The sequence below is a fragment of the Aedes aegypti genome, chromosome 3 (assembly GCF_002204515.2).
Source record: "Aedes aegypti strain LVP_AGWG chromosome 3, AaegL5.0 Primary Assembly, whole genome shotgun sequence".
NCBI lineage: Eukaryota > Metazoa > Arthropoda > Insecta > Diptera > Culicidae > Aedes > Aedes aegypti.
The window spans coordinates 404,305,453-404,330,933 of NC_035109.1; the positions used below are offsets into that span (position 1 = coordinate 404,305,453).

General features: G+C 41.6%; 1 protein-coding gene across 3 annotated transcripts in view; it reads left to right on the forward strand.

The window, feature by feature from the left end:
• Window positions 1–17,566, forward strand: part of LOC5566703 (lysophospholipid acyltransferase 5) — a 29,920-nt gene extending 12,354 nt beyond the window's left edge. For all 3 annotated transcript variants that reach the window (XM_001651061.2, XM_021855664.1, XM_021855665.1), the window contains 2 exons: window positions 15,934–16,238; window positions 16,304–17,566. In XM_001651061.2, the coding sequence (XP_001651111.1) occupies window positions 15,934–16,238; window positions 16,304–16,591 (593 nt within the window). In that variant the 3' untranslated portion in view covers window positions 16,592–17,566. The remainder of the gene's footprint in view (window positions 1–15,933; window positions 16,239–16,303) is intronic.
• The last annotated feature ends 7,915 nt before the right edge of the window (window positions 17,567–25,481 follow it).

Here is a 25,481-nt window from a genome sequence, read left to right on the forward strand (position 1 = left end):
TACTGTTATTAGAACTACCTTGCTCTTTACTTTTGACCCAAATACCCCCGATATTGAGTAGTTGCGCTTCAGTGTGTAGCCAGAAGAAAAAGGAAACCGTTAGCGAAAACACGCGTAAAATCATGTCCGCCGTCGCGGTTGTAAAACAGATTAATGTAATTAAAGTGGTGAAATAAATAGAATTCGTCGATTAGCTGTTGTGTTCATCATTTCTCTCGGCCGTCACAACAGTTCTGGCGACGAGGATGGCGAATCCGGACGTTGCTGCTGCTGCTGCTCTTGCGGCTCGTGGTGCTCCTGCTGCTGAACGTGCTGTACCTGCTGCTGCCCGTGATGTACCTGCTGCTGGTGTTCCGCCACCCAGTTTTGCGATAGATCCCTTCGACAAGCGAAAGCTGAAGTGGATGCGGTGGGTACAACGATTGGAAAATGCGTTCGCCATTTACGCAATCGACGACGAAGAGATGCGGAAAAATTTGCTGCTCCACCATATGGGCCCCGAAAGCTACGACATAATTTGCGATAAAATCGCACCGGACACACCCCGTGCGAGAACATATCAACAAATTGTTGACATCCTGGAGACGTTTTTCAATCCCCGCCCGCTCGAGATAAGTGAAAACTTTCGTTTTAAGTGCCGTCGCCAAGGTGACAAAGATGCGGCTTCGCCGGATGAGTCCGTCGATGAATATTTGGTTGCATTGCGACGGATTGCGGTAACCTGCAACTTTGGCCAGTACCTGGAAACTGCGCTCCGGAACCAGTTGGTGTTTGGCATCAGGAGGAATGACATCCGAAGCCGGCTGCTGGAAAAACGAGAGCTCACCTTGCAGGACGCTCGCGACATCGCTGTGAGCATGGAGCTGTCGAAGAAAGGTGGAGCAGAAATCGAGGGCAACCAAGGTAAGCTGGATGTCCACAAAATGCAGCACCAACCAGGTAAGCGGAACAAATCGAAGACCAAAATAAACGAAGGGGAAAAGCGTTTCAATCAGAAGGGGGCAGGTGGGAGTGATATCAGCTGCTACCGTTGTGGCGAGAAGTCTCACCTGGCTAATGCTTGCAAACACAAGCAAACCGAATGCAAGTTTTGCGGCCTGAAGGGACACCTTGAAAGAGTGTGCATGAAAAAATCTGGCTCGAAGCCCAGTAGTGCGCGACCGTCGGGCAAACAAAATACGGTGCAAACGAATTTCGTGGACAATTCCGGAAATGACTGTAAAGATGCGTGTGCCGTTGTGCGTGAAGTGTGTTCGGTAAACTCCATATCGGACAATGCAAAAATATGGATGAAAGTGCGCGTGAATGGAGTCCAGTTGCGGTTTGAGGTAGATACGGGATCGCCCGTCACCATCGTGAGTGCGAACTGTTGGAAGGAACTGTTCCCGGCAGCTCAATTGCGGAAGTGCGATACAAATCTCGTGAGCTATTGCAATACGAACATTGAAGTGCTTGGGATAATGGACGCGCGTGTCGAATTCGATGGACAAAACTCGCAATTACCGTTGTACGTCGTGAAATCGGAGAAACATCCGTTGATTGGGCGCGAATGGTTGAGTCGGTTGTCGGTCGACTGGAACATTTTGCTGCGGAACAAAAATGCGGTTAATGAGATACGGCGAGGTGTTTCGGGAAGCAATGCTGCTGCTTCGAATGATACTGCTGCTGCTGTGAAGATGGTACTGCAAAAGTTTCCAAGGGTATTCGAGGGTTCCATCGGAAAAATCTCCCGTGTTCAAGCTAATTTGCCGCTGAAGAAAGATGTCCATCCAGTCTTCCTCAAGGCCCGCAAAATTCCGTTTAATCTTCAGAATGTGGTCGAAGCTGAGTTGGACAAACTAGTTGCTGAAGGAGTTCTCACCAAGGTCAACCAGAGCAACTGGGCGACGCCGATTGTGCCGGTGAAGAAATCCCACAACCGGGTGCGTATTTGTGGTGATTACAAGCAGACTGTGAACCCTAACCTGGTGGTGGACAGGCATCCGCTCCCTACGGTGGACGAATTGTTCGCCTCGCTTGCAGGTGGGAAGAAGTTTAGCAAAATTAACCTGGTGCAAGCGTATTTGCAAATGGAAGTCGCTCCAGAAGACCGCGAAATTCTTACCCTCAGCACTCATCGTGGCCTGTACCGGCCGAACCGCCTCATGTACGGGGTGGCATCTGCGTCTGCCATCTGGCAGAGACAAATGGAGTCATTGCTGCAGGGAATTGAGGGTGTCAGTGTGTTTTTGGACGACATTAAGGTGACAGGACCCGATGACGAGACCCACTTGCGCCGATTGGAGGAAGTGCTTAGCCGGCTGGACGAGAACGGTATCCGGGTTAACCGGGACAAGTGCGATTTTTTTGCGGAGAAGATAGAGTACTGCGGATACCTCATCGATGAAGAGGGGATCCATAAAATCCAGAAAAAGATGGAGGCCATCCAAGAGATGTGGAGGCCGAAAAACAAGGACGAAGTGCGCTCCTTCGTAGGTCTTATCAACTACTACGGTAGGTTCTTCCGGGACCTAAGCACCGTTCTTTATCCTCTCAACAATCTGCTGAAGAACGAGGTGTCGTTTGAATGGAGCACGCAATGTGAGAAGTCTTTTCAAGCGGTGAAGGAGCAAATGCAAGCTGAAACCTGTCTCGTACACTATTCCCCGGAATAGGGTCCTAAAGGCCTGTCCAAATTTTAATGCCAAACGATTAAGTTTAGGCTAAAAACACATGCTTACTCAATTTTTTTATGTTTTTCTTTTGTTTAAGTTCAAAAAACATTTTTTTTTAGATTTTGTCACACTCCTTAGCTTAAACTCAAATTTTGGGTGTATTTTGCTTTCCGTGTCCCTTCCAACATGTCAGATAGGAACAACCCCAGTGTTAAAACTAAATGCCCTGTGGTGTTTTTGTCGATTAAGCGAACGTCAAACATGATCACAAATGTCAAGGTTCATTTATAGACCCAATTTTTAAATTAAAGTTTAAATATGATGTAGCCGTTATTTGAGCGGGAAAAATTGCTAAAATAGTTGCAGTAACATGCTCTTTCGTGTCATTAAATAAAAACAAGATTTCATTAAACATTTTAGGACCCAATTGCCTTTGGTGCTGGCTACCGATGCTTCGCCTTACGGGGTGGGAGCCGTTCTGAGTCACATCTACCCGGATGGCTCGGAGCGTCCTTTCCAATTCGCCTCCCAAATGCTGAATCGAACCCAGCAGGCGTACCTACACGTGGACAAAGAGGCGTATGCGATAATTTTCGGCGTCAAGAAATTCTTTCAATTCTTGTACGGCCGGAGATTCGTTTTGGTTACAGACAATCAAGCAGTGACCAAAATTTTCGGGGAACATAAGGGATTGCCTGTTATGTCTGCTCTTAGGATGCAACACTACGCAACCTACCTGCAGTCCTTCGATTACGAAATTCGATTTCGTAAGTCGGCAAGTCATGCTAACGCCGACGCTTTATCCCGAATTCCACTGAAGTTAGCGGATCCCGACAACGTCATTGATGAGTCGGACTTAGTGGAAATGCACCAAATCGAGACACTTCCCCTTACTGCTGCGGAGTTGGCCCAGGCAACTGCGGAAGATTCAACGGTTAAGAAATTGATCCAAGGCATCAAGTACGGTGTACTCGTCGAAGGCAAGGACCGATTTGGAATTGACCAGAGCGAGTTTGCGATGCAAAAAGGTTGCCTGCTGCGCGGAATCCGGGTGTATGTGCCTGCACCCCTACGGAAGCGAGTCCTCGAAGAGCTGCACTCAACGCACTTCGGAGCAACTAGGACCAAGTCACTGGCAAGAGGTTATTGCTGGTGGAACGGAATGGACAACGCTATTGAAAAGATGATCGCCAATTGTGTCGAGTGCCAGTCGGTCAGACGTGAACCGGCGAAGATGTCGTTACATTGCTGGGAAACCCCTACTGCGCCGTTCCAAAGGGTCCATGTGGACTTTGCGGGGCCATTCATGGACACATACTTTTTCATTTTGGTAGATGCATTTACGAAATGGCCGGAGATTAGAGTGTGTAGTTCCATCACTGCTGACAGTACAATTCGGATGTGTCGTGAGATTTTCAGCACATTTGGAATACCGTCAGTGCTCGTCAGCAATCACGGTGTTCAGTTTACGTCCGAGCAATTTCAACAGTTCTTGCGGATGAACGGCATCGTACATAAGATGGGTGCGCCCTACCATCCAGCAACGAACGGGCAAGCTGAGCGGTATGTACAGACTATGAAGCAGAAACTGAAGTCGCTGAAGTGTACGAAGGCCCAGTTGAACGTCGAGCTCTGCAACATATTGCTGACCTACCGAAAGATGATACATCCTGCCACCGGTCAATCACCTGCGATGATGATGTTTGGCCGGCAGTTAAGATCGAGAATCGACCTGATGTTGCCGAAGAACGAAGTCGTTGATGCGAAGAATTATACAGTGCGAGAATTCAAAGACGGTGATCGTGTACGTGACCGGGACTTTTTATCTGCCGACAAGTGGAAGTTCGGCAGGATTGCTGAGAAGGTTGGGAAACTTCGTTACGCTGTCCGCTTGGATGACGGGCGGTGCTGGGAGCGTCACATTGACCATATCGTTGGTGTGGGCGCTTGTCTTCCGGATACTGCATCGAACAATGCTAGAATAGAGAATCGGGATCACCACAGTCCGGGAGTTGCTCCATCGGTTGGAGTAGCGACTCCTGAACGACCTGACAATGGATCATCAGCTACATCAAGTGCTCCGGTCTGTGCTCCGGAAATTCAAGCTGGTCGACGACTAGCGCCACCTGATCCTGTTCCAGAACCAGAGGGAGGTCCTCCATCTGCCGGGGCTACACCAGTTCCGACCCAAGAAGCTACACAAACCTTGAGACGTTCTACCAGGGTAGTGAAGGCTCCCACAAGGTTGAATTTGTGATTTTTTTTTTGCAGCAAACTCTAAGAACTTACTTTTTACAAGGGGGAGAGATGTTACACCTACCATTATTAGAACTACCTTGCTCTTTACTTTTGACCCAAATACCCCCGATATTGAGTAGTTGCGCTTCAGTGTGTAGCCAGAAGAAAAAGGAAACCGTTAGCGAAAACACGCGTAAAATCATGTCCGCCGTCGCGGTTGTAAAACAGATTAATGTAATTAAAGTGGTGAAATAAATAGAATTCGTCGATTAGCTGTTGTGTTCATCATTTCTCTCGGCCGTCACAACAGCTCTTTTAGTATCATTAACAAATTATTGATATATTTGATTCTTAATAAGTCTAGAATGTGTGCAAGTTAAGGTCTTCCAAGAACAAATTACGCACTTCGTAAAAAAAGTAACGTAAATTGAGTTTGCGTAAAAAAAGACTGCGTAAATTGAGGTTTTTAGGATTTTTTTGATTACTTCACAGATTTATTTTTCAGAAGAATTTCCTTGGCACTTCTTGGCATAAAATCTTGGAGGAGTTATGACTGGAATTGAGGAATTGAGATGATTTCTGAAATATTTTTTTAGAGAAATTCCATTACTGTTCCAATATCCAGGTTGAACTCTTGAGGTATCCTAAAATGCTTTTAGTAATTCTGCTCTGATGATCTGAAGAGGCAAACTCTTATCTCCTGGTTCGAATAAGATTTAATTTTGTTTTCTGGTTCCTGTTTGGTCTCTTTAGGTTTCTTTTTGGCAAGTGATCTTCAATTTACTATTTTTAAGGCACTCAGTCGATACCAGCCTGACGTAAAGCTTTCTTAATCTTGTGGTAAAGACTGGCAAATGATGGGTTAGTAGCAAAGGGGTGTCAGTCACGAAAAAACTAGTTTTGTGATAATCTACTCTTTTTTTCAGCATTAAATTTAAATTAATTTTATTTTATTTTTTTCATTTTATACAAATTGTATCGGAGTAAAAAAATAAACCAGTCTTCCAAGAATTATGTTTTTTTTTAGTTGAGTGGAAAAGTAACCTGAAAATATCCTTGGAACGCTTGGAAATAGTAGAGTTTCCTCAACTCAACTCAAAACGACCAAAAAAGCCTTACACCGCTTTGTGTTTGAGCCCCTCAAATATAGTAACTTTCAATTTCCAGCCCAGGATTAACATTTTTCTTAGCTTAGGTGAATCCCAGCTGAGGAACTCCAGCACGAACGCTAAGGAGAACTCATGAACTATAGAGAAGTTCCTCTATTTCTGTAAAAATAACTAGAAGAATTTATGACAAAATATCAAAATTTCTGGTTCTTGGTCTATCTCCTAGAGTAACTTTGGAAGAAATCTCTGAGGGAACTTCTCAAGAGAAATAAATTGGGAAAAATTGCAGGAATACTTGAGACAAATCTAATTGTTATCCGCTTCAAATTTTTGTTCAGAGTAAATTGCTCAGAAGCAATCGTGCTTGGGTGTTTTCTTGGATATTGAGGGTGCCTTTGATAACGTGTCTTTCAATGCCATATTGGAAGCCGCACGAAACCATGGGCGACCTACAATGATTACCAATTGGATTCATCAAATGCTCAAAAACCGACATCTCTTCTCGACATTGCGTCAAGCAGCGATTCGAAAATTGAGTGTTTGCGGATGCCCCCAAGGGGGAGTCTTGTCACCACTTTTGTGGAATCTCGTAGCAGATACGCTAATGAGGCAACTCAATAATAGCGGTTTTCCAACATATGGATTTGCCGACGACTATCTAGCTCTGATAGTTGGTATGTGCATAAGCACCCTATTCGATCTGATGCAAAGTGCTCTTCAGGTAGTCGAGAGTTGGTGTCGCCAATATGGCCTTTCGGTTAACCCGAATAAAACATCTATTGTTCTTTTTACGGAAAGACGAAACCGCGATGGAATTCGACCTTTACGTCTTTTTGGCACTGAGATTAATGTGACTGATCAAGTAAAGTATGTCGGAGTCATTCTAGATTCCAAACTTTTATGGACAGCTCACATTGATTTCAGAGTCAAAAAAGCTTGTATGGCCTTCGGTCAATGCCGGCGAACCTTTGGTAAAACTTGGGGCCTCAAACCCAAATATATCAAATGGATTTACACAACAGTTGTTCGACCAATATTGGCATATGGATGTCTTGTGTGGTGGCAAAAGGGCGAAGTGAGAACAATCCAATCAAAATTGGGCCATCTCCAAAGGATGTGCTTGATGGCGATGTCTGGTGCGTTCTCTACAACTCCCACAGCAGCGCTCGAGGCCCTTTTCGACGTTGCGCCACTACACATATATCTTAAACAAGAAGCACTTTCTTGCTCTTACCGTTTATGGGTACTGGATCTACTGGAGAAAAATCCAGTGAATCGTAGATCTACACACACTTCGTTGTTTCCACTTTTGGTGAATTGGGACAAAATTGTCCTTGCTCCAAGTGATCTCACAATTGCTTGTAACTTTCCTTACAGGACATTTACCACACAATTCCCTTCACGGGAAGAGTGGACGTCTGGCTATTTGGAAAGAAGTATATCAAACAATATAGTATGTTACACTGATGGCTCCCTTCTTGAAGGTAGAGCTGGTGCAGGAGTATATTCTCGTGAGCTAAGGCTGAATCAGTTTTACTCACTTGGTAGAAACTGCACCGTTTCTCAGGCGGAAATATTTGCTCTTATGTGTGGAGTGCAATCAGCACTTCAACAGCGCGTAATGGGTAAAGTCATATACTTCTGTTCAGATAGTCAGGCTGCTATAAAAGCTCTCGCTTCGGCCAACTCAAGGTCGAAGCTTGTTATCGCATGTCGAACTCAAATTGAGGAACTGAATTCAGTCAACTCTGTAAACCTTGTATGGGTACCTGGCCATTCTTCCATCGCTGGAAATGAATTGGCTGATGAGCTAGCTCGCGATGGAGCATCGCATGACTTCATTGGCCCTGAGCCGGCTATTCCAATTTCGAAGTGCTGGGTGAAGCTTCAGATAAACTCTTGGGCGGCAACTCAGCACAAGCAATATTGGAATAGTTTGGAGTCGTGTCGTCAAACAAAATTGTATATTACTGAGCCATCTCCAAAGGTGGCGAAGTATTTAACAAATCTGTCAAAGCAGAATTGCAGTCTCTTGGTCAGAGCGTTGACAGGCCACTGCCGACTCAACTATCACATGGCAAATATTCAGCGTGCTGACTCATTTGTGTGTGATAGTTGTGACTCCGATTATGGAACTTCGTATCACCTGATATGTAACTGTCCAGTTTTTGCGCAAATGCGATTCCAATTACTTGGTAAACACTTATTAAGTGAAACTGAATACAGAAGCCTGAATCTTCAGGACATTCTGTTATTCTTAACCCGCTGTGGTAATGAGCTATAGGCTCTCTTTACGCTCATGCGTTTTGCAGGGCCCTTTTTAGGGCGCTGTTCGAACCCATTGTGGTATGGAGCTACATGCTCTCATTTCGCTTATGCGATCTTCCCTCTTCAAGGGACCCCACTCCTATTTCCTCCCATCTTTCCCTTCCCTTTCCTCTCCCATCGGGTAGATGATGAAATAGGCTCAAATATGGCGATGGCACAAATCTCCCAACTGGTGGGGAACGTGCCTTTGGAGCCGGCCTTCTGATACCTGATACCTGATCCTCTATTTCTGTAAAAATAACTAGAAGAATTTATGACAAAATATCAAAATTTCTGGTTCTTGGTCTATCTCCTAGAGTAACTTTGGAAGAAATCTCTGAGGGAACTTCTCAAGAGAAATAAATTGGGAAAAATTGCAGGAATACTTGAGACAAATCTAATTGTTATCCGCTTCAAATTTTTGTTCAGAGTAAATCCAAGATTCTCAGGAATTGCTACATACTTAAATCATTTCACTAAAAATGATTCATCGTGAACCCAACAGCTGAGAAGTCGGTATTGCAATAATACCGACTCTCGATACTTATATTACTGTAATCCTATACGGAACCTTGAGAGAATTCATGAACCCCAGAAAATGTATCTCTGGATAATATTTAGCAAGAAATTCTAGAAGAATTTCAAAAATATGAAATAAAATCTAATACAATTGCTGCACGAAAGATAGGATTTTCCGCAGAAAAGGTGGAGTTCGGGATGGAGTCTTTGAATAAATTCTTTTTTCATGGTGAATCTATTGGAATATCTTCGAAAGAAATCTTTGAGGGAAAATTGGAAGCACTTTTGGAAAAATGACTGTAGGAAATCCTGGAAAAAAATCTGCAATCTGATTACTGGAAGATTAAGTCGAGCAACCCTGAAAGGAATTGCTTGAATTATCTCTGTTTGAATCCTTGGTTAAATCTATGATTATCAATTTCTTCAAAGAAAACTTTTTGAGAGAGCTGTGAAAAATCAGAATCTACAGAATCTTTCGAATAAACTTATCAATTTATAGAAGAGTTTATGTATTATATATTTAGAATATCGTCCGGATAAATCTCTGGAGTAGCTAGTGCAAGAATTCCTAGATTTCTCCAAGTTTTTATTCAAGGATTTCTCCAAGATTTCACGGAACAAATTTTGTAATTCTATCTTGAGAAATATCTCATCTCCTCTGGACTTCAATCCACATAAGTTTTTGTGCCATAAAATACTCAAAAAATACCTTCAAGGATATTTGTCAAATACCTTTAGAATTTTGTCCTTGTATGTTTTTTTATGATTTCTGATCAAATTTACTGCTGAGATTGCTTTAGGAATGCATCCAAAGATTCTTTTAGGAAATCCTCTCATGATTTCGCCGGAAAATCTCTACAGGAAATGCTGGTAGTTTCCCAACGGTAACACTTCGAGGTCACCTACAAAAGATACCTGAATGTATATCCTAAAGATTTTCTTCAAGTCAATCTAGAAGAATTTTTCGAAGGATTGCTGGAAAATCAACCTGAAAGGTTTCTGGAAACATTCTGAAACGATTGTGCAATGTTACTGAAAGGTTTCTGGAAGCATCCTGAAAGGACACTGAAAGCATCCTAGAAGGATTCTGGAAGTATTTTGAAAGGATTCTGGAAGCATCCAGAAAGGATTCTGAAAGGATTCCGGAAGCATCCTGCAAGGATTCTGAAGGCATCCTGCATTCTGCAAGGATTCTGGAAGCATCCAGAAAGGATTCTAAAAGCATCCTGAAAGGATTTTGGAAGCATTCTGAAAGGATTCTAGAAGCATCCAGACAGGATTCTGAAAGGATTCCGGAAGCATCCTGACAGTATTCGGAAAGCAATCTAACAGGATTCTAAAAGCATCCTGGCAGGTTTCTGACAGCATTCTGACAGCATTCTGAAAGCATCCTGACATGAGTCTGAGAGCATCCTGCAAGTATTTTGAAAGCATCCTGACAGGTTTCTTAAAGCACGCTGAACGTATTCGGAAAACAATCTAACAGGTTTCTGAAAGCATCCTGCAAGGATTCTGAAAGCATTCTGACAGGATTCCGCCAGCATCCTGACAGTATTCTGAAGCATCTTAACCTGAATCTGCAAGCATCCTGACAAGATTCTGCCTGCATTTTGACAGGATTCTGAAAGCATCCTGACAGGATTCTGAAAGCATCCTGGCAGGATTCTGAAAGCATCCTGACAGGATTCTGAAAGCATTCTGTCAGGATTCGGCAAGCATATTGTCAGGATTCTGAAAGCATTCTGTCAGGATTCTGAAAGCATCCTGACAGGATTCTGAAAGCATCCTGACAGGATTCTGAAAGCATCCTGGCAGGATTCTGAAAGCATCCTAACAAGATTCTGAAAGCATCCTGACAGCATTTTGAAAGCATCGTGGCAGTAAGCATAAGCAAGCATTCTGTCAGGATTCTGAAAGCATTCTGTCAGGATTCTGAAAGCATCCTGACAGGATTCTGAAAGCATCCTGACAGGATTTTGAAAGCATCCTGACAGGATTATGAAAGCATCCTGACAGGATTCTGAAAGCATCCTGACAGTATTCTGAAGCATCCTATCAGGATTCTGAAAGCATCCTGACAGGACTCTGAAAGCATTCTGTCAGGATTCGGCAAGCATCTTGTCAGGATTCTGAAAGCATTCTGTCAGGATTCTGAAAGCATCCTGTCAGGATTCTGAAGCATCCTGACAGGATTCTGAAGCATCCTGACAGGATTCTGAAAGCATTTTGACAGGATTTTGAAAGCATCGTGACAGGATTTTGAAAGCATCCTGGCAGGATTCTGAAAGCATTCTGTCAGGATTCGGCAAGCATATTGTCAGGATTCTGAAAGCATTCTGTCAGGATTCTGAAAGCATCCTGACAGGATTCTGAAAGCATCCTGACAGGATTTTGAAAGCATCCTGACAGGATTCTGAAGCATCCTATCAGGATTCTGAAAGCATCCTGACAGTATTCTGAAGCATCCTATCAGGATTCTGAAAGCATCCTGACAGGACTCTGAAAGCATTCTGTCAGGATTCGTCAAGCATCTTGTCAGGATTCTGAAAGCATTCTGTCAGGATTCTGAAAGCATCCTGTCAGGATTCTGAAGCATCCTGACAGGATTCTGAAGCATCCTGGCAGGATTCTGAAAGCATCCTGACAGGATTCTGAAAGCATTCTGTCAGGATTCGGCAAGCATATTGTCAGGATTCTGAAAGCATTCTGTCAGGATTCTGAAAGCATCCTGACAGGATTCTGAAAGCATCCTGACAGGATTCTGAAAGCATCCTGGCAGGATTCTGAAAGCATCCTAACAAGATTCTGAAAGCATCCTGACAGCATTTTGAAAGCATCCTGACAGTAAGCATAAGCAAGCATTCTGTCAGGATTCTGAAAGCATCCTGACAGGATTCTGAAAGCATCCTGACAGGATTTTGAAAGCATCCTGACAGGATTCTGAAAGCATCCTGACAGGATTCTGAAAGCATCCTGACAGTATTCTGAAGCATCCTATCAGGATTCTGAAAGCATCCTGACAGGATTCTGAAAGCATCCTGACAGGATTTTGAAAGCATCCTGACAGGATTCTGAAAGCATCCTGACAGGATTCTGAAAGCATCCTGACAGTATTCTGAAGCATCCTATCAGGATTCTGAAAGCATCCTGACAGGACTCTGAAAGCATTCTGTCAGGATTCGGCAAGCATCTTGTCAGGATTCTGAAAGCATTCTGTCAGGATTCTGAAAGCATCCTGTCAGGATTCTGAAGCATCCTGACAGGATTCTGAAGCATCCTGACAGGATTCTGAAAGCATTCTGACAGGATTTTGAAAGCATCGTGACAGGATTTTGAAAGCATCCTGACAGGATTCTGAAAGCATCCTGACAGGATTCTGAAAGCATCCTGACAGGATTCTGAAAGCATCCTGACAGGATTCTGAAAGCATCCTGACAGTATTCTGAAGCATCCTATCAGGATTCTGAAAGCATCCTGACAGGATTCTGAAAGCATCCTGACAGGATTTTGAAAGCATCCTGACAGGATTCTGAAAGCATCCTGACAGGATTCTGAAAGCATCCTGACAGTATTCTGAAGCATCCTATCAGGATTCTGAAAGCATCCTGACAGGACTCTGAAAGCATTCTGTCAGGATTCGGCAAGCATCTTGTCAGGATTCTGAAAGCATTCTGTCAGGATTCTGAAAGCATCCTGTCAGGATTCTGAAGCATCCTGACAGGATTCTGAAGCATCCTGACAGGATTCTGAAAGCATTCTGACAGGATTTTGAAAGCATCGTGACAGGATTTTGAAAGCATCCTGACAGGATTCTGAAAGCATCCTGACAGGATTCTGAAAGCATCCTGACAGGATTCTGAAAGCATCCTGACAGGATTCTGAAAGCATCCTGACAGGATTCTGAAAGCATCCTGACAGGATTCTGAAAGCATCCTGACAGGATTCTGAAAGCATAATGACAGGATTCTGAAAGCATCCTAACAAGATTCTGAAAGCATCCTGACAGCATTTTGATAGCATCCTGGCAGCATTCTGAAAGCATCCTGACAGGATTCTGAAAGCATCCTGACAAGATTATGAAAGCATCCTGACAGCATTTTGAAAGCATCCTGGCAGCATTCTGAAAGCATCCTGACAACATTATGAAGCATCCTATCAGGATTCTGAAAGCATCCTGACAGGATTCTGAAAGCATCCTGACAGGATTTTGAAAGCATCCTGGCAGGATTCTGAAAGCATCCTGACAGTATTCTGAAAGCATCCTGACAGGATTCTGAAAGCATCCTGACAGGATTCTGAAAGCATCCTGACAGGATTCTGAAAGCATCCTGACAGGATTCTGAAAGCATCCTGACAGGATTCTGAAGGCATCGTGACAGGATTCTGAAAGCATCCTGACAGGATTCTGAAAGCATCCTGACAGGATTCTGAAAGCATCCTGACAGGATTCTGAAGGCATCCTGACAGGATTCTGAAAGCATCCTGACAGGATTCTGAAAGCATCCTGACAGGATTCTGAAAGCATCCTGACAGGATTCTGAAAGCATCCTGGCAGCATTCTGAAAGCATCCTGACAGGATTTTGAAAGCATCCTGACAGGATTCTGAAAGCATCCTGACAGGATTCTGAAAGCAACCTGACAGGATTCTGAAAGCATCCTGACAGGATTCTGAAAGCATCCTGACAGGATTCTGAAAGCATCCTGACAGGATTCTGAAAGCATCCTGACAGGATTCTGAAAGCATCCTGACAGGATTCTGAAAGCATCCTGACAGGATTCTGAAAGCATCCTGACAGGATTCTGAAAGCATCCTGACAGGATTCTGAAAGCATCCTGACAGGATTCTGAAAGCATCCTGACAGGATTCTGAAAGCATCCTGACAGGATTCTGAAAGCATCCTGACAGGATTCTGAAAGCATCCTGACAGGATTCTGAAAGCATCCTGACAGGATTCTGAAGGCATCGTGACAGGATTCTGAAAGCATCCTGACAGGATTCTGAAGGCATCGTGACAGGATTCTGAAAGCATCCTGACAGGATTCTGAAGGCATCGTGACAGGATTCTGAAAGCATCCTGACAGGATTCTGAAGGCATCGTGACAGGATTCTGAAAGCATCCTGACAGGATTCTGAAAGCATCCTGACAGGATTCTGAAAGCATCCTGACAGGATTCTGAAGCATCCAATCAGGATTCTTAAAGCATCCTGACAGGATTCTGAAAGCATCCTGACAGTATTCTGAAAGCATCCTGACAGGATTCTGAAAGCATCCTGACAGGATTCTGAAGGCATCGTGACAGGATTCTGAAAGCATCCTGACAGGATTCTGAAGCATCCAATCAGGATTCTTAAAGCATCCTGACAGGATTCTGAAAGCATCCTGACAGTATTCTGAAAGCATCCTGACAGGATTCTGAAAGCATCCTGACAGGATTCTGAAGCATCCAATCAGGATTCTTAAAGCATCCTGACAGCATTTTGATAGCATCCTGGCAGCATTCTGAAAGCATCCTGACAGGATTCTGAAAGCATCCTGACAGGATTCTGAAGCATCCAATCAGGATTCTTAAAGCATCCTGACAGGATTCTGAAAGCATCCTGACAGTATTCTGAAAGCATCCTGACAGGATTCTGAAAGCATCCTGACAGGATTCTGAAGCATCCAATCAGGATTCTTAAAGCATCCTGACAGCATTTTGATAGCATCCTGGCAGCATTCTGAAAGCATCCTGACAGGATTCTGAAAGCATCCTGACAAGATTATGAAAGCATCCTGACAGCATTTTGAAAGCATCCTGGCAGCATTCTGAAAGCATCCTGACAACATTATGAAGCATCCTATCAGGATTCTGAAAGCATCCTGACAGGATTCTGAAAGCATCCTGACAGGATTTTGAAAGCATCCTGGCAGGATTCTGAAAGCATCCTGACAGTATTCTGAAAGCATCCTGACAGGATTCTGAAAGCATCCTGACAGGATTCTGAAAGCATCCTGACAGGATTCTGAAAGCATCCTGACAGGATTCTGAAAGCATCCTGACAGGATTCTGAAGGCATCGTGACAGGATTCTGAAAGCATCCTGACAGGATTCTGAAAGCATCCTGACAGGATTCTGAAGGCATCCTGACAGGATTCTGAAAGCATCCTGACAGGATTCTGAAAGCATCCTGACAGGATTCTGAAAGCATCCTGACAGGATTCTGAAAGCATCCTGGCAGCATTCTGAAAGCATCCTGACAGGATTTTGAAAGCATCCTGACAGGATTCTGAAAGCATCCTGACAGGATTCTGAAAGCAACCTGACAGGATTCTGAAAGCATCCTGACAGGATTCTGAAAGCATCCTGACAGGATTCTGAAAGCATCCTGACAGGATTCTGAAAGCATCCTGACAGGATTCTGAAAGCATCCTGACAGGATTCTGAAAGCATCCTGACAGGATTCTGAAAGCATCCTGACAGGATTCTGAAAGCATCCTGACAGGATTCTGAAAGCATCCTGACAGGATTCTGAAAGCATCCTGACAGGATTCTGAAAGCATCCTGACAGGATTCTGAAAGCATCCTGACAGGATTCTGAAAGCATCCTGACAGGATTCTGAAAGCATCCTGACAGGATTCTGAAGGCATCGTGACAGGATTCTGAAAGCATCCTGACAGGATTCTGAAGGCATCGTGACAGGATTCTGAAAGCATCCTGACAGGATTCTGAAAGCATCCTGACAGGATTCTGAAAGCATCCTGACAGGATTCTGAAGCATCCAATCAGGATTCTTAAAGCATCCTGACAGGATTCTGAAAGCATCCTGACAGTATTCTGAAGCATCCTATCAGGATTCTGAAAGCATTCTGTCAGGATTCGGCAAGCATCTTGTCAGGATTCTGAATGCATTGAAACAATTTTGTATACATCCTACAAGGTTGATGAAAGCATCCTGAAAGAATTCCAAAAACTTATTATTGGTTACGGAAACATTCTGAAACGAGTCCGGAAGCATTCAGGAATGTTTCTGGAAGTATTTTGGAAGATTCTGGAAGCATTCTGCAAAGGTTATTTTGCAACTCATACTTACCCCAAACCCTAATACTCAACCTTATCCAACAGGTCTCACCTACATCGATGCCAAGCCGGGCGAGCGGGAGTACGACCCGGATGAGCTCTCCGGATGTACCAACATCAAGGTGGGCGTCTTTGAGAACACGAGCAAATTCGGACACTACGTCGAGTCGTTCAACGTGCAGACCAACCACTGGGTCGCGGTTTACGTCTACAAGCGGCTGAAATTCCTGAACAACCGTGTCCTGAGCCATCTGGGTGCTCTGCTGTTCCTGGCTATCTGGCATGGATTCCACAGCGGTTATTACATGACCTTCTTCATGGAGTTCATGGTGATCCGGATGGAGAAGGAGGTACGATAGTTTTGTGAACTTGTATCAATTTTCCAAATCTCTAACGTGTTTTTTAATTTTTTCAGATCGAACCCATTCTACAGAAGAATGAACGCGTTCAAGTGCTGCTACAGCAACCCCTGGTCAAGTTGGCCGTCTTCGTTGTGCTCAAGTTCTACACGATTGCCTTTGCCGGTTGGTGTTTGATTCCGTTCGTATTCCTCAACTTCTCCAAGTGGTGGCACATCTACACTGTGGTTCGGTTCAGTGGATTGATTCTTTTCTTGCTGGGCAACTTCGCGTTCAAGCCGATACTGAAGGCAGTTTTGCCCGCGAATCCAACACCCGCAAATGACGCAAAGAAGGCTCAGTAAACTCCTGCCAGCTACCGCTCGAATTCGTCAATTTTCAAATTGTTTGCAAAGCTTTAACCAAAAGGCAAATGATTCTTTCAGATACGAAGTAACAGATTCAAGAAAGACATTTGAATCCATCCACCAGCCTACAAAAGGTTTTCATTTCGTAGAATCACCTTAATGTGAGAAAATATCTTAGTTTTTTGAATTATTTGAAATGAAAACATCGACTGCACTAAAGATTGATTTATATAATTTATACTGATGTCAGGTATATAATACATCGACATACACCCGATACGCAACTTTATAGGATTATACGATCAAGTTTGATAAGTTTGATTATCGCGATCTGCTACTACCTCTTGCCAATATAGATTCCCTTGTTGTTTCGGTTTCCTAGCTGTATTTGCTTCCTCCGGACCCAACGTTCCTATTCTACACTCCTTATAACTCAATTCTCCAACTGAGCAATGAACGACTAAAACACGATGATAAATAATTACTATAACAAAAACGTTGAAAACCAAACCGTTCAAACATTTACACGCAAACCAAACTCCGAATTACGGTAAATTTTATCTTATCACTCACGCGTTAGTTCTTTTTGATCTGATTGAAAAAAACTAATAATTATATAAAAACTAATTAACAAACACCTGTGCTAGTGCCAGTTGGTAGAGTGAAAGCAGAAATTAACAAGAACAAGTATTTATATTTATAGGAAAAGAAAAAATAAATAAATAAATTGGAGATCGAATACGGTACGAGAAGCTGCAACCAGAGCAGATATTAAAGAGCTGGTTTGGTTAGGCACATTCTTCCGTAGCAGTGAAAAACAGATAGTAAAAATCTGTCAGTATCAGACAAGAAAATAAAAAAAGGCGGAAAAGCGATAAAAATGTTACAGTAGAAATAGGTAAAAGTGGATACTTTTAACAAAACTTCAAATAAATAAAGCAAAGTGCTAGTCAGTTTATGAGTTTAATGAAACTGTGGCGACAATGATTTACTGTTTATGAAACTAGTTGAGAAATTCCTGTTACCCGGTTTGAAAAATATTCTTACTTTTTTCAATTTATGTCTTCTTTCATAGTTTCGTAAACTAAATTTGAATTCATATCAGTTAACATTTTAAAACCTTCCAATTTTGAGTTTATGTCAATAAATAGTACATTAATGTGGGTCAAAATTCAGACTCTTGCTCCAGTTCACCTTTTGGCTTCTATTTGGGTCCTCGATTGGTAAAATTACGCGCTAGCCGTTCAAAGTTTGTATGAGATTTGCTACACGGAGAGACGTGACAACTCAAAATGAAGATTAAAATCAAGTTCTATCACTCCAGGTTTGGGTACAATTTTGTTCTCAGTTGTTGCGAACATTATAAGCAACGCAAATATTTTTACTCGGGTACCGCAGGCACCTGAGGCCGAACTCGTCGTCGCAGCCACGTGAGCACACCCGCAATCGTAGCAGGCGGGAAAATTCAAATTAAGAATCAGAAGTGAAAAAATTGTACGAGAAGAAGGAAGCATTTTTGCTTTGTAAAGTAGTTAATAAAATTAGTTAATAGTTAATATGAATGCGAATCCGCCAACATTTCAAATAATAGTGGTTTAGTTGTTCGTTTCGAATGCGTGGTTCGTTTCGTGAAAAGTGTTTCACTTGAATCTACTCATGTTGAAGTGCTGTATATCGTGGAACCTGATTGGAGCCAGAACTGGTGTTCCTCTCCCCCAATAAGCAGTTATCCTGATTTCGTGTCCGTCTACAGGTGAGCAAGCTGTCGGTCGATTCCGAACGAGCCACGCTGTGACATCAGTTCTAAATACCGTAAAACGGGGTAACTTTGATAATGCGGGTAACTTTGATAGTGCGTAACCTACCACATACTAAACGAAATATCATAATTTCTGTTAATCAGTTAAGCAAAGCGAATGCAAAACTAAAGAGTTTTAGTATGAAACTTCATGTAAGAGCGGTTTTCTTTTGAATCAAGAACATTTTAGGCTTTCAATACGAATTTAAAAAATTCACACAATTTTAGCATTTTCGAAACGCTTACAAACGAACTGTTCTACGTTCACTATTTGATGTAGTTTTGAATAGTTGGCCACTTATCTTTGACAGCCTAGCTATCATAGAACTTGAATACGGTCTCAAATCTCTTAGCTTAAAGCATTTTCACAAACTGGGATCATTTTTGTAATCTAAGTCAAAAATTTCCATATAACGTTAAACGCCTAGAGGTATGCAATGCCCTACAAATGTTCGTTATTCATTCAATTTTGTTTGAATCATACTCCATTATCAAAGTTACCCCAAAACAGAAAACCGACTTTCGGTTATATGAAAAATTAGATATCCATTCAAAATAAATCTTTTGCCAATTTATCGACTGTAATCGATAGCTAGGATGCCAGTACTTGTTTTAAAAATATAAATTGTAAATCTTTGAAACAGCATGCAAAAATATTCAAGTTTTCTTCGAAAAAACTATCAAAGTTACCCCGTTTTACGGTACTTTTAACTCAATCTTACTTGAAAAAACCTGAAGTTCGTGGACACAAGAGCCAATTCGAACAAATTGAGATGCAAAAATTGTGAAAAAAAGGGAATCGTTCTGGTGGGCTTCGATCCTACGACTCCCAATAAGCTAGACTGGGCTCGTTAACCAACTACGTCACAGAACGGGTTCTAACGATTCTGCACCGCCTTTCGCCATCCTGAAACCAAAGTCCGTCACGATCCCACATTCCCCTTCACAACTCTGCATCTCTTTTGGCTCTCTTAATAAATAAACTCACTGTTGCTCGTAGGCACGCTTAGGAGAGTCGAATTGGACATCTAAGAGAGCAGAGTACAGAAATTATCCAAAATCAAGTACTGGATCCATTTTTTTTGCCTTCTGTTCGGATGCGCTACTGCAATCGTTATTGTAAATATTGCACCTTATCGATTTGTCATCGTCGCCCGTGAAACAGTCCTCAAAATCGTCGCCAGCCAACCAGCCTCTGCGAATTTGACGTTTCACCAGTCTTACCAACATAACGAAAAATTACCTCCTTTGATTCGATTGCTGGCGACGATTTTGTCGGTCTGTTGAAAAGTTGGCGGTGCGTTTTGTTGGCCATGAAAGAGACAATATTTAGATCTATTGAGGCATTATTTATTTATTTATTTATTTATTTAATGTGAAATAATCATCGAACAACATGGTCTACATGATCTACTTAATCTAAAATTATTCTAACACAGCTAATATTAACGAGCATTACGGAGTCGATTTTTAAAAATTTCTATAGACGAGTCAAAATCAAACAAATAATACACTGAATTAAACACATTGCACATGGATCGTATAGGCTCATTAAGCCCGTAAAGTGTACGACGAGAAGGAAGGTACAAAAATCCTCTAGTTCTTAACGGTCTTTCGATGGCATAAATTCCAATTGTTCCTAAAATCTTAGGTGAATCTATCTTACTAGTTAATAATTTAGCTACAAATAATGCTTTTTGATTGTTTCGTCTTATATACAATGGTTCCATTCTCAAAAGTTGACAACGATCTTCGTATGGAGGCAGCTCATATCTATTGGCCCAAGGAAGAAATCTTAAAGCAAACCTCACAAATTTCGACTGTATGGATTCAATTCGGGTTATCCAATTATTGCTATGCGGGCTCCATACTATTGAATTGCTGTCCAACACAGAGCGGACAAGCGAGTAATATAAAGCTCTCAAACAATACGGATCTCGGAATTCATAACCGACACGCATTATAAACCCTAGGTTTTTGTTGGCCTTAGCAATTGTTTGGAGGTAATGACTATGAAACGTTAACTTTTTATCCAGAATTACACCTAAGTCCTTAATTTCAGATACTCTTGTCAGTTGCTGATTGTCAATACAATAGGGATATTCAATGTCATTTTTCTTACGACTAAAACTTATCACATAACATTTAGAAACACTAACAATAAGAAGATTTCGATTACTCCATTCAGTAAACAAGTCAATCAATCGTTGAAGCTCGAGACAATCCCCAGTAGAACTAATATGGAAGTACAATTTCAAGTCATCAGCGTACACTAGCTTACAGCCTTGCGGGAGCAAACAGCACACGTCGTTGAAAAATATAGCAAATAATAATGGTCCTAAATTACTGCCTTGTGGAACTCCCGAAGTATTACAAAACATAAACGATTCTGTGTCTCCAATTTTTACAGACAGCTTACGGTTGCACAAGTAAGATCGAAGCCAAAGAACAATATCGAATGATACACCTAGACGATCAAGTTTTGCTAGAAGTATTCGATGATCTATTCTGTCAAACGCTGCTTTAAGGTCGGTGTACACTGTGTCGATTTGCGCCCCTCCGTCCATTCCGGTCATACAAAGCGAAGTAAACTCAAGCAAGTTCGTGCTTGTGGAACGCCCAGGGAAAAAGCCATGCTGCTCTGTAGCAATGTACGGTTGCATCTTTCGAAACAACACCTCTCCCATCAAAATCTCGAACAGCTTAGAACCCGCGCACAGTGAAGTTATACCTCTGTAGTTGACGATATCTTTCTTGTCACCCTTTTTAAAAACTGGGAACATATACGAGCGTTTCCAGCATTCAGGGAATCTACCACTCCGCAAAGAAAGATTTATCATCATACGCAATGGCTGGCACAGGGCTCCAGCGCATTTTTTCAACATTACCGATGGAATACCGTCTGGACCAGGTACAGATGAAGACTTCATTCCGCAAAGAGCTTGGAAGACATCATTATCGGTGAATTCTACAGCACTTAAAGAAATAATGTGTTCAGGAACGTCGCGTAAAGCGGTTTCAATTTGTTGATCCGTTGCAGCATCTGGATTGAATACACTAGAGAAATGGTCGGCGAAGAGGTTACATTTTGCTTCGGTTGAGTTGACAGTAGTTTCTCCAAGAAACATATTAGTTGGCAGACCATGCTCACTACGCTTCTCATTTATAAATTTCCAGAATGATTTAGGATTCTGTTTTAGCTCCGACTGCTTCCTTTCCACATACTTGGAGTACAAAAAACGATTATGGCGGCGATAGCGGTTGCTAGCAGACACAAAACATTGCTTCGTATAACCATTGCGTTCTCTGGAATATGCTTTCAGAGCAGATGCGCGTGTACGTTTCAAGCGACGTAAGTAGGCATTCGACCAAGGTGGTTTGCAACGTGGTTTGACAACAGGGATGTATTGCTCAAACATAGAGGTCACTGTTTGATTTAAGAAGCTAACAGCCAAGTCAATATCGTTCATGCTTTCTATGTGGGTCCAGTCGATATTCTCGTAAGCGATATTAAGAGAAGCAATATCCGCTTTGTTGAAGTTGTACCGATTAACCTCAGCTGCATCCACAAACTTACACGGCAACGAAATTTTCAATACAGCTACAAGCGCAGGATGGTAAAGATCGGCTGATACATACGAATCTAGTTCTTCAAATACTGAACAATGTGTGCTAGCATCTTCATTAATAAATAATAGATCCAGTGTACGATCGCGAACGTTTGTAACAGTGTTCAACTGTCGCATATTATTGAAGGACATTCCATCGATGAATTTCGAGCTGGCAGTATTGAAAGTACTTTTTTCGGCATCCAAGATAACAACGCCAGTGGGAGCCTTCTTCCAACAAAGATGAGGCTGATTGTAGTCTCCTAACAGTACATGAACATCGCCGTACCGCATGGCTGAAGTGACTGTATTAACGGCAGATAAGTGACGGTCGATTGTTGAAACATCGCTAGAAATATCCGGAGCAAGGTACGCTACACCGATCCACAATCTCCTATTAGAGCACTGTAAAGTGATCCACAAATGTTCCAGGTCATCTGTTACTATAGGGGCAACATCGGAGATCAGCCGGTTCGATACAGCAATCAGAACTCCTACCGGAAGCTTAGTGTAGAGTGCATATCGCTACTTCATTTCCATGATGAAGCATCGATTTCTGTACAGTTCTTGTCTTGATTCCTCCGAGATTGATGAAAATCGAATGTGATGAAAAGGTCACCATTCATAGAGACCTACATCTCAGCGAAGGCGCGCCCTCAGAAAAAAAAATCGATTAAATTTCTGAGGAACCACTACCGATATTTGACCATGCAATGGGACACCTAGTTAAGAAAGATACAGAGAACTCTACGACCTCTCATAGGTGTGACGGGATGTTGAGGAATGTTGGAAAGAATAGTGCCATAGGATACGTTGAGTAGACGCCAACAAATGGTAAATATTTACACATTGTGATCATGCGCTGCTGATCAGAACAAACACACCAAATTCCTTTTTCGAAACTCCTCTACAATCCGTCGCTCCTCTAACAATGAACAATAGCGTAACTTAGCACTGCCCATTGCAGAATCTGTGATTCGGAAGTACCGGAAGACACAATAACCACTTTCGGAAATAGCAAGAGAATATATTAAGCTCGATTAGGAATAGTACAACTCGTATATTGACCGGTTCGTGTTAACCACCTGATTCAAATTGACTCTCATGTACATTATCATATCAAGGCTAACTAGATCTGTCTCCGATTTGGTTCTGGGGGGGGGGGGGGGGGTTTGTAAATTTGAATAAATATGGTATTTTTAGTAGCAAAAACCGACTTGAAGATATAAGTATAAACATCACTATTTCAACACGCATAGTAAAAATTGATCAAACAAGATTACAATACATTACAATATAATACGTGATATCGTTTAGTTGTCCATCTATGTTGTTCTTTAAATATGTTTTCAAGTTTTCAACAATGCGAATGATCCTTAAGCGCAAAATTTTGAAATAGAAATTATTGCAACTATTGTTACAGCCGGTCGAAGGCAAACCAGCATTGCCATACTCAACTTCCAGTGGGAGCATAACTTTCTCATGTTAAAGAATCGACAAACCAGAGAATCGAGTCTATAAGTCAAAACCGAATTAAACAATTTTTCAATAAGACCATCAAATTTTGTTTTTGTATGATTTCGTAATCTGATTGATTAAATACTGTATTCAGGATCAACAGCCGCAAAATCTCATAATTATTGAAACTCCTGATCTAATACTTTAATCTTCAAAATCCAAAGAATTACTTCTACGTAAATTGATATTCTTTAAAGATAGTTAAAAAAAAATTAAATACTGAGCTAACTGAAACATTTGTAATGCTTCGGATGCTACATCTTATGTTAACTTGACGTTGACCATTGCCAAAGGCACCACACTTTTATCACTTTGATAAACATGTTTCCACAGAACATTTGCACGTGGCATAGCACTATCCGAATCTAATTTTCACCAGCCGAATTAGAAAAAACACAGAACAAGATAAACGTGACACAGAATTCGAAACGCAGCCGCCCGCGCGCACGGCTTGCTGCGATCACCACTGTAGAAGTATTTCCGATTGTGGATATAAATCACATTGTGCACCATATATATACACTACCCGTCATAAATACGGACATACTAAAATAAGTATTGCAACACCCAGTTGAACATTGAATTACCTCCCGAAAAGTTTAGCATCACCTCAAAATATGTAAACTTACATTGCTACATCTCGAGATCGTTTTGATATGCGAAGAACCGACCTTCAGCAAAGTTGTTCAGCGGATCAAGGACATTCCGAAGAAAGACAGTTTGGTTCGCAAGTTTACCGCTATGTATGCGCATGTAAAATTGAAAACGTGTTTGATAAGTTCAGAGTGTCGTGGACATCCGCAAAGCAGACAATTTGATAAAAGAATCCAGTTGGTGTCACTAGTAAGAAAATTAAATTAAGAATATCATGCGAGTTATATCTTCTGATGCAGATAAGATAGAAATTTATAGTCTTGAATATCCAATGATTTAAACCGGAATCACTAGAAAATGATAGTATGCGATGAGTCTGACATGATTTGTTAAAAATTAAGTAGACCAATCCAGGATCTCTTAAAAATGAAGTGAATCAGTCTTAAATTATTTGAACATGGAGTAAATCTTACATGAATCACTGGAAAATGCAGTTTAACAAAAATGAATACCATAAACTTTCGATGAATCAGACCTGAATTATTTAAATATGAAGTAATTCAGACCTGAATCACGTTAATATGAAGTAATTTGAACCTATGAAGTGCATAAGAGCTAGTGAATTTGAATACGAAATTAATCCGACTCTTATTACTTGTATGTGGAGCGAATCTAACATGAATCACTTGATTATTAAGTGAATCTGTCCTGAATCACTTAAATATGAAGTAGTACAGATCTGAAACATTTGATTATAGCGAATCAGTCTCGATTATGATGAGATTTCAAGAAGAAGAATTTAAAGAATGAAGAGATTTACTTAATTACTTGAGAATGAAGTAAATCAAACCTGAATCACATAAAAATGAAGTAAATCAGTCCTAAATTCCTTAAGTATGAACAAATCAGACCGGAATAACTGAAATATAAATTAAATCACTTGAACATAAAGTTAATCAGACATGAATCTTATGTACTGACACTAATGAATCAGACCTCAAAGATGGAGTGAATAAGTAATAATGTCCTTAAATTTGAAGTAAATCAGTCCTGAATCTCTAGAAAATGTAGTGAATCAGCCATCAACTGCTTAAACGTGACGTGAATCATACCTGATCAACTGGAAAATGCAGTAAAACAAAACTAAATGACCTAAATTTTCATATTTCATACTTGAAACAGGTGAATTTGAAGCAATCCAGATCTGCATCACTTGAATATCAAGTGAATCATATCTGAACGGCTTGAAAATGAAGTGAATCAATCCTGATTCATTTGAGTATGAAGTGAATCAATACACAATTAGCCTAAAATTCATCATTCAACATATTCACTACCGCCACCTTGTGACAAAATTACGAGCTAAACT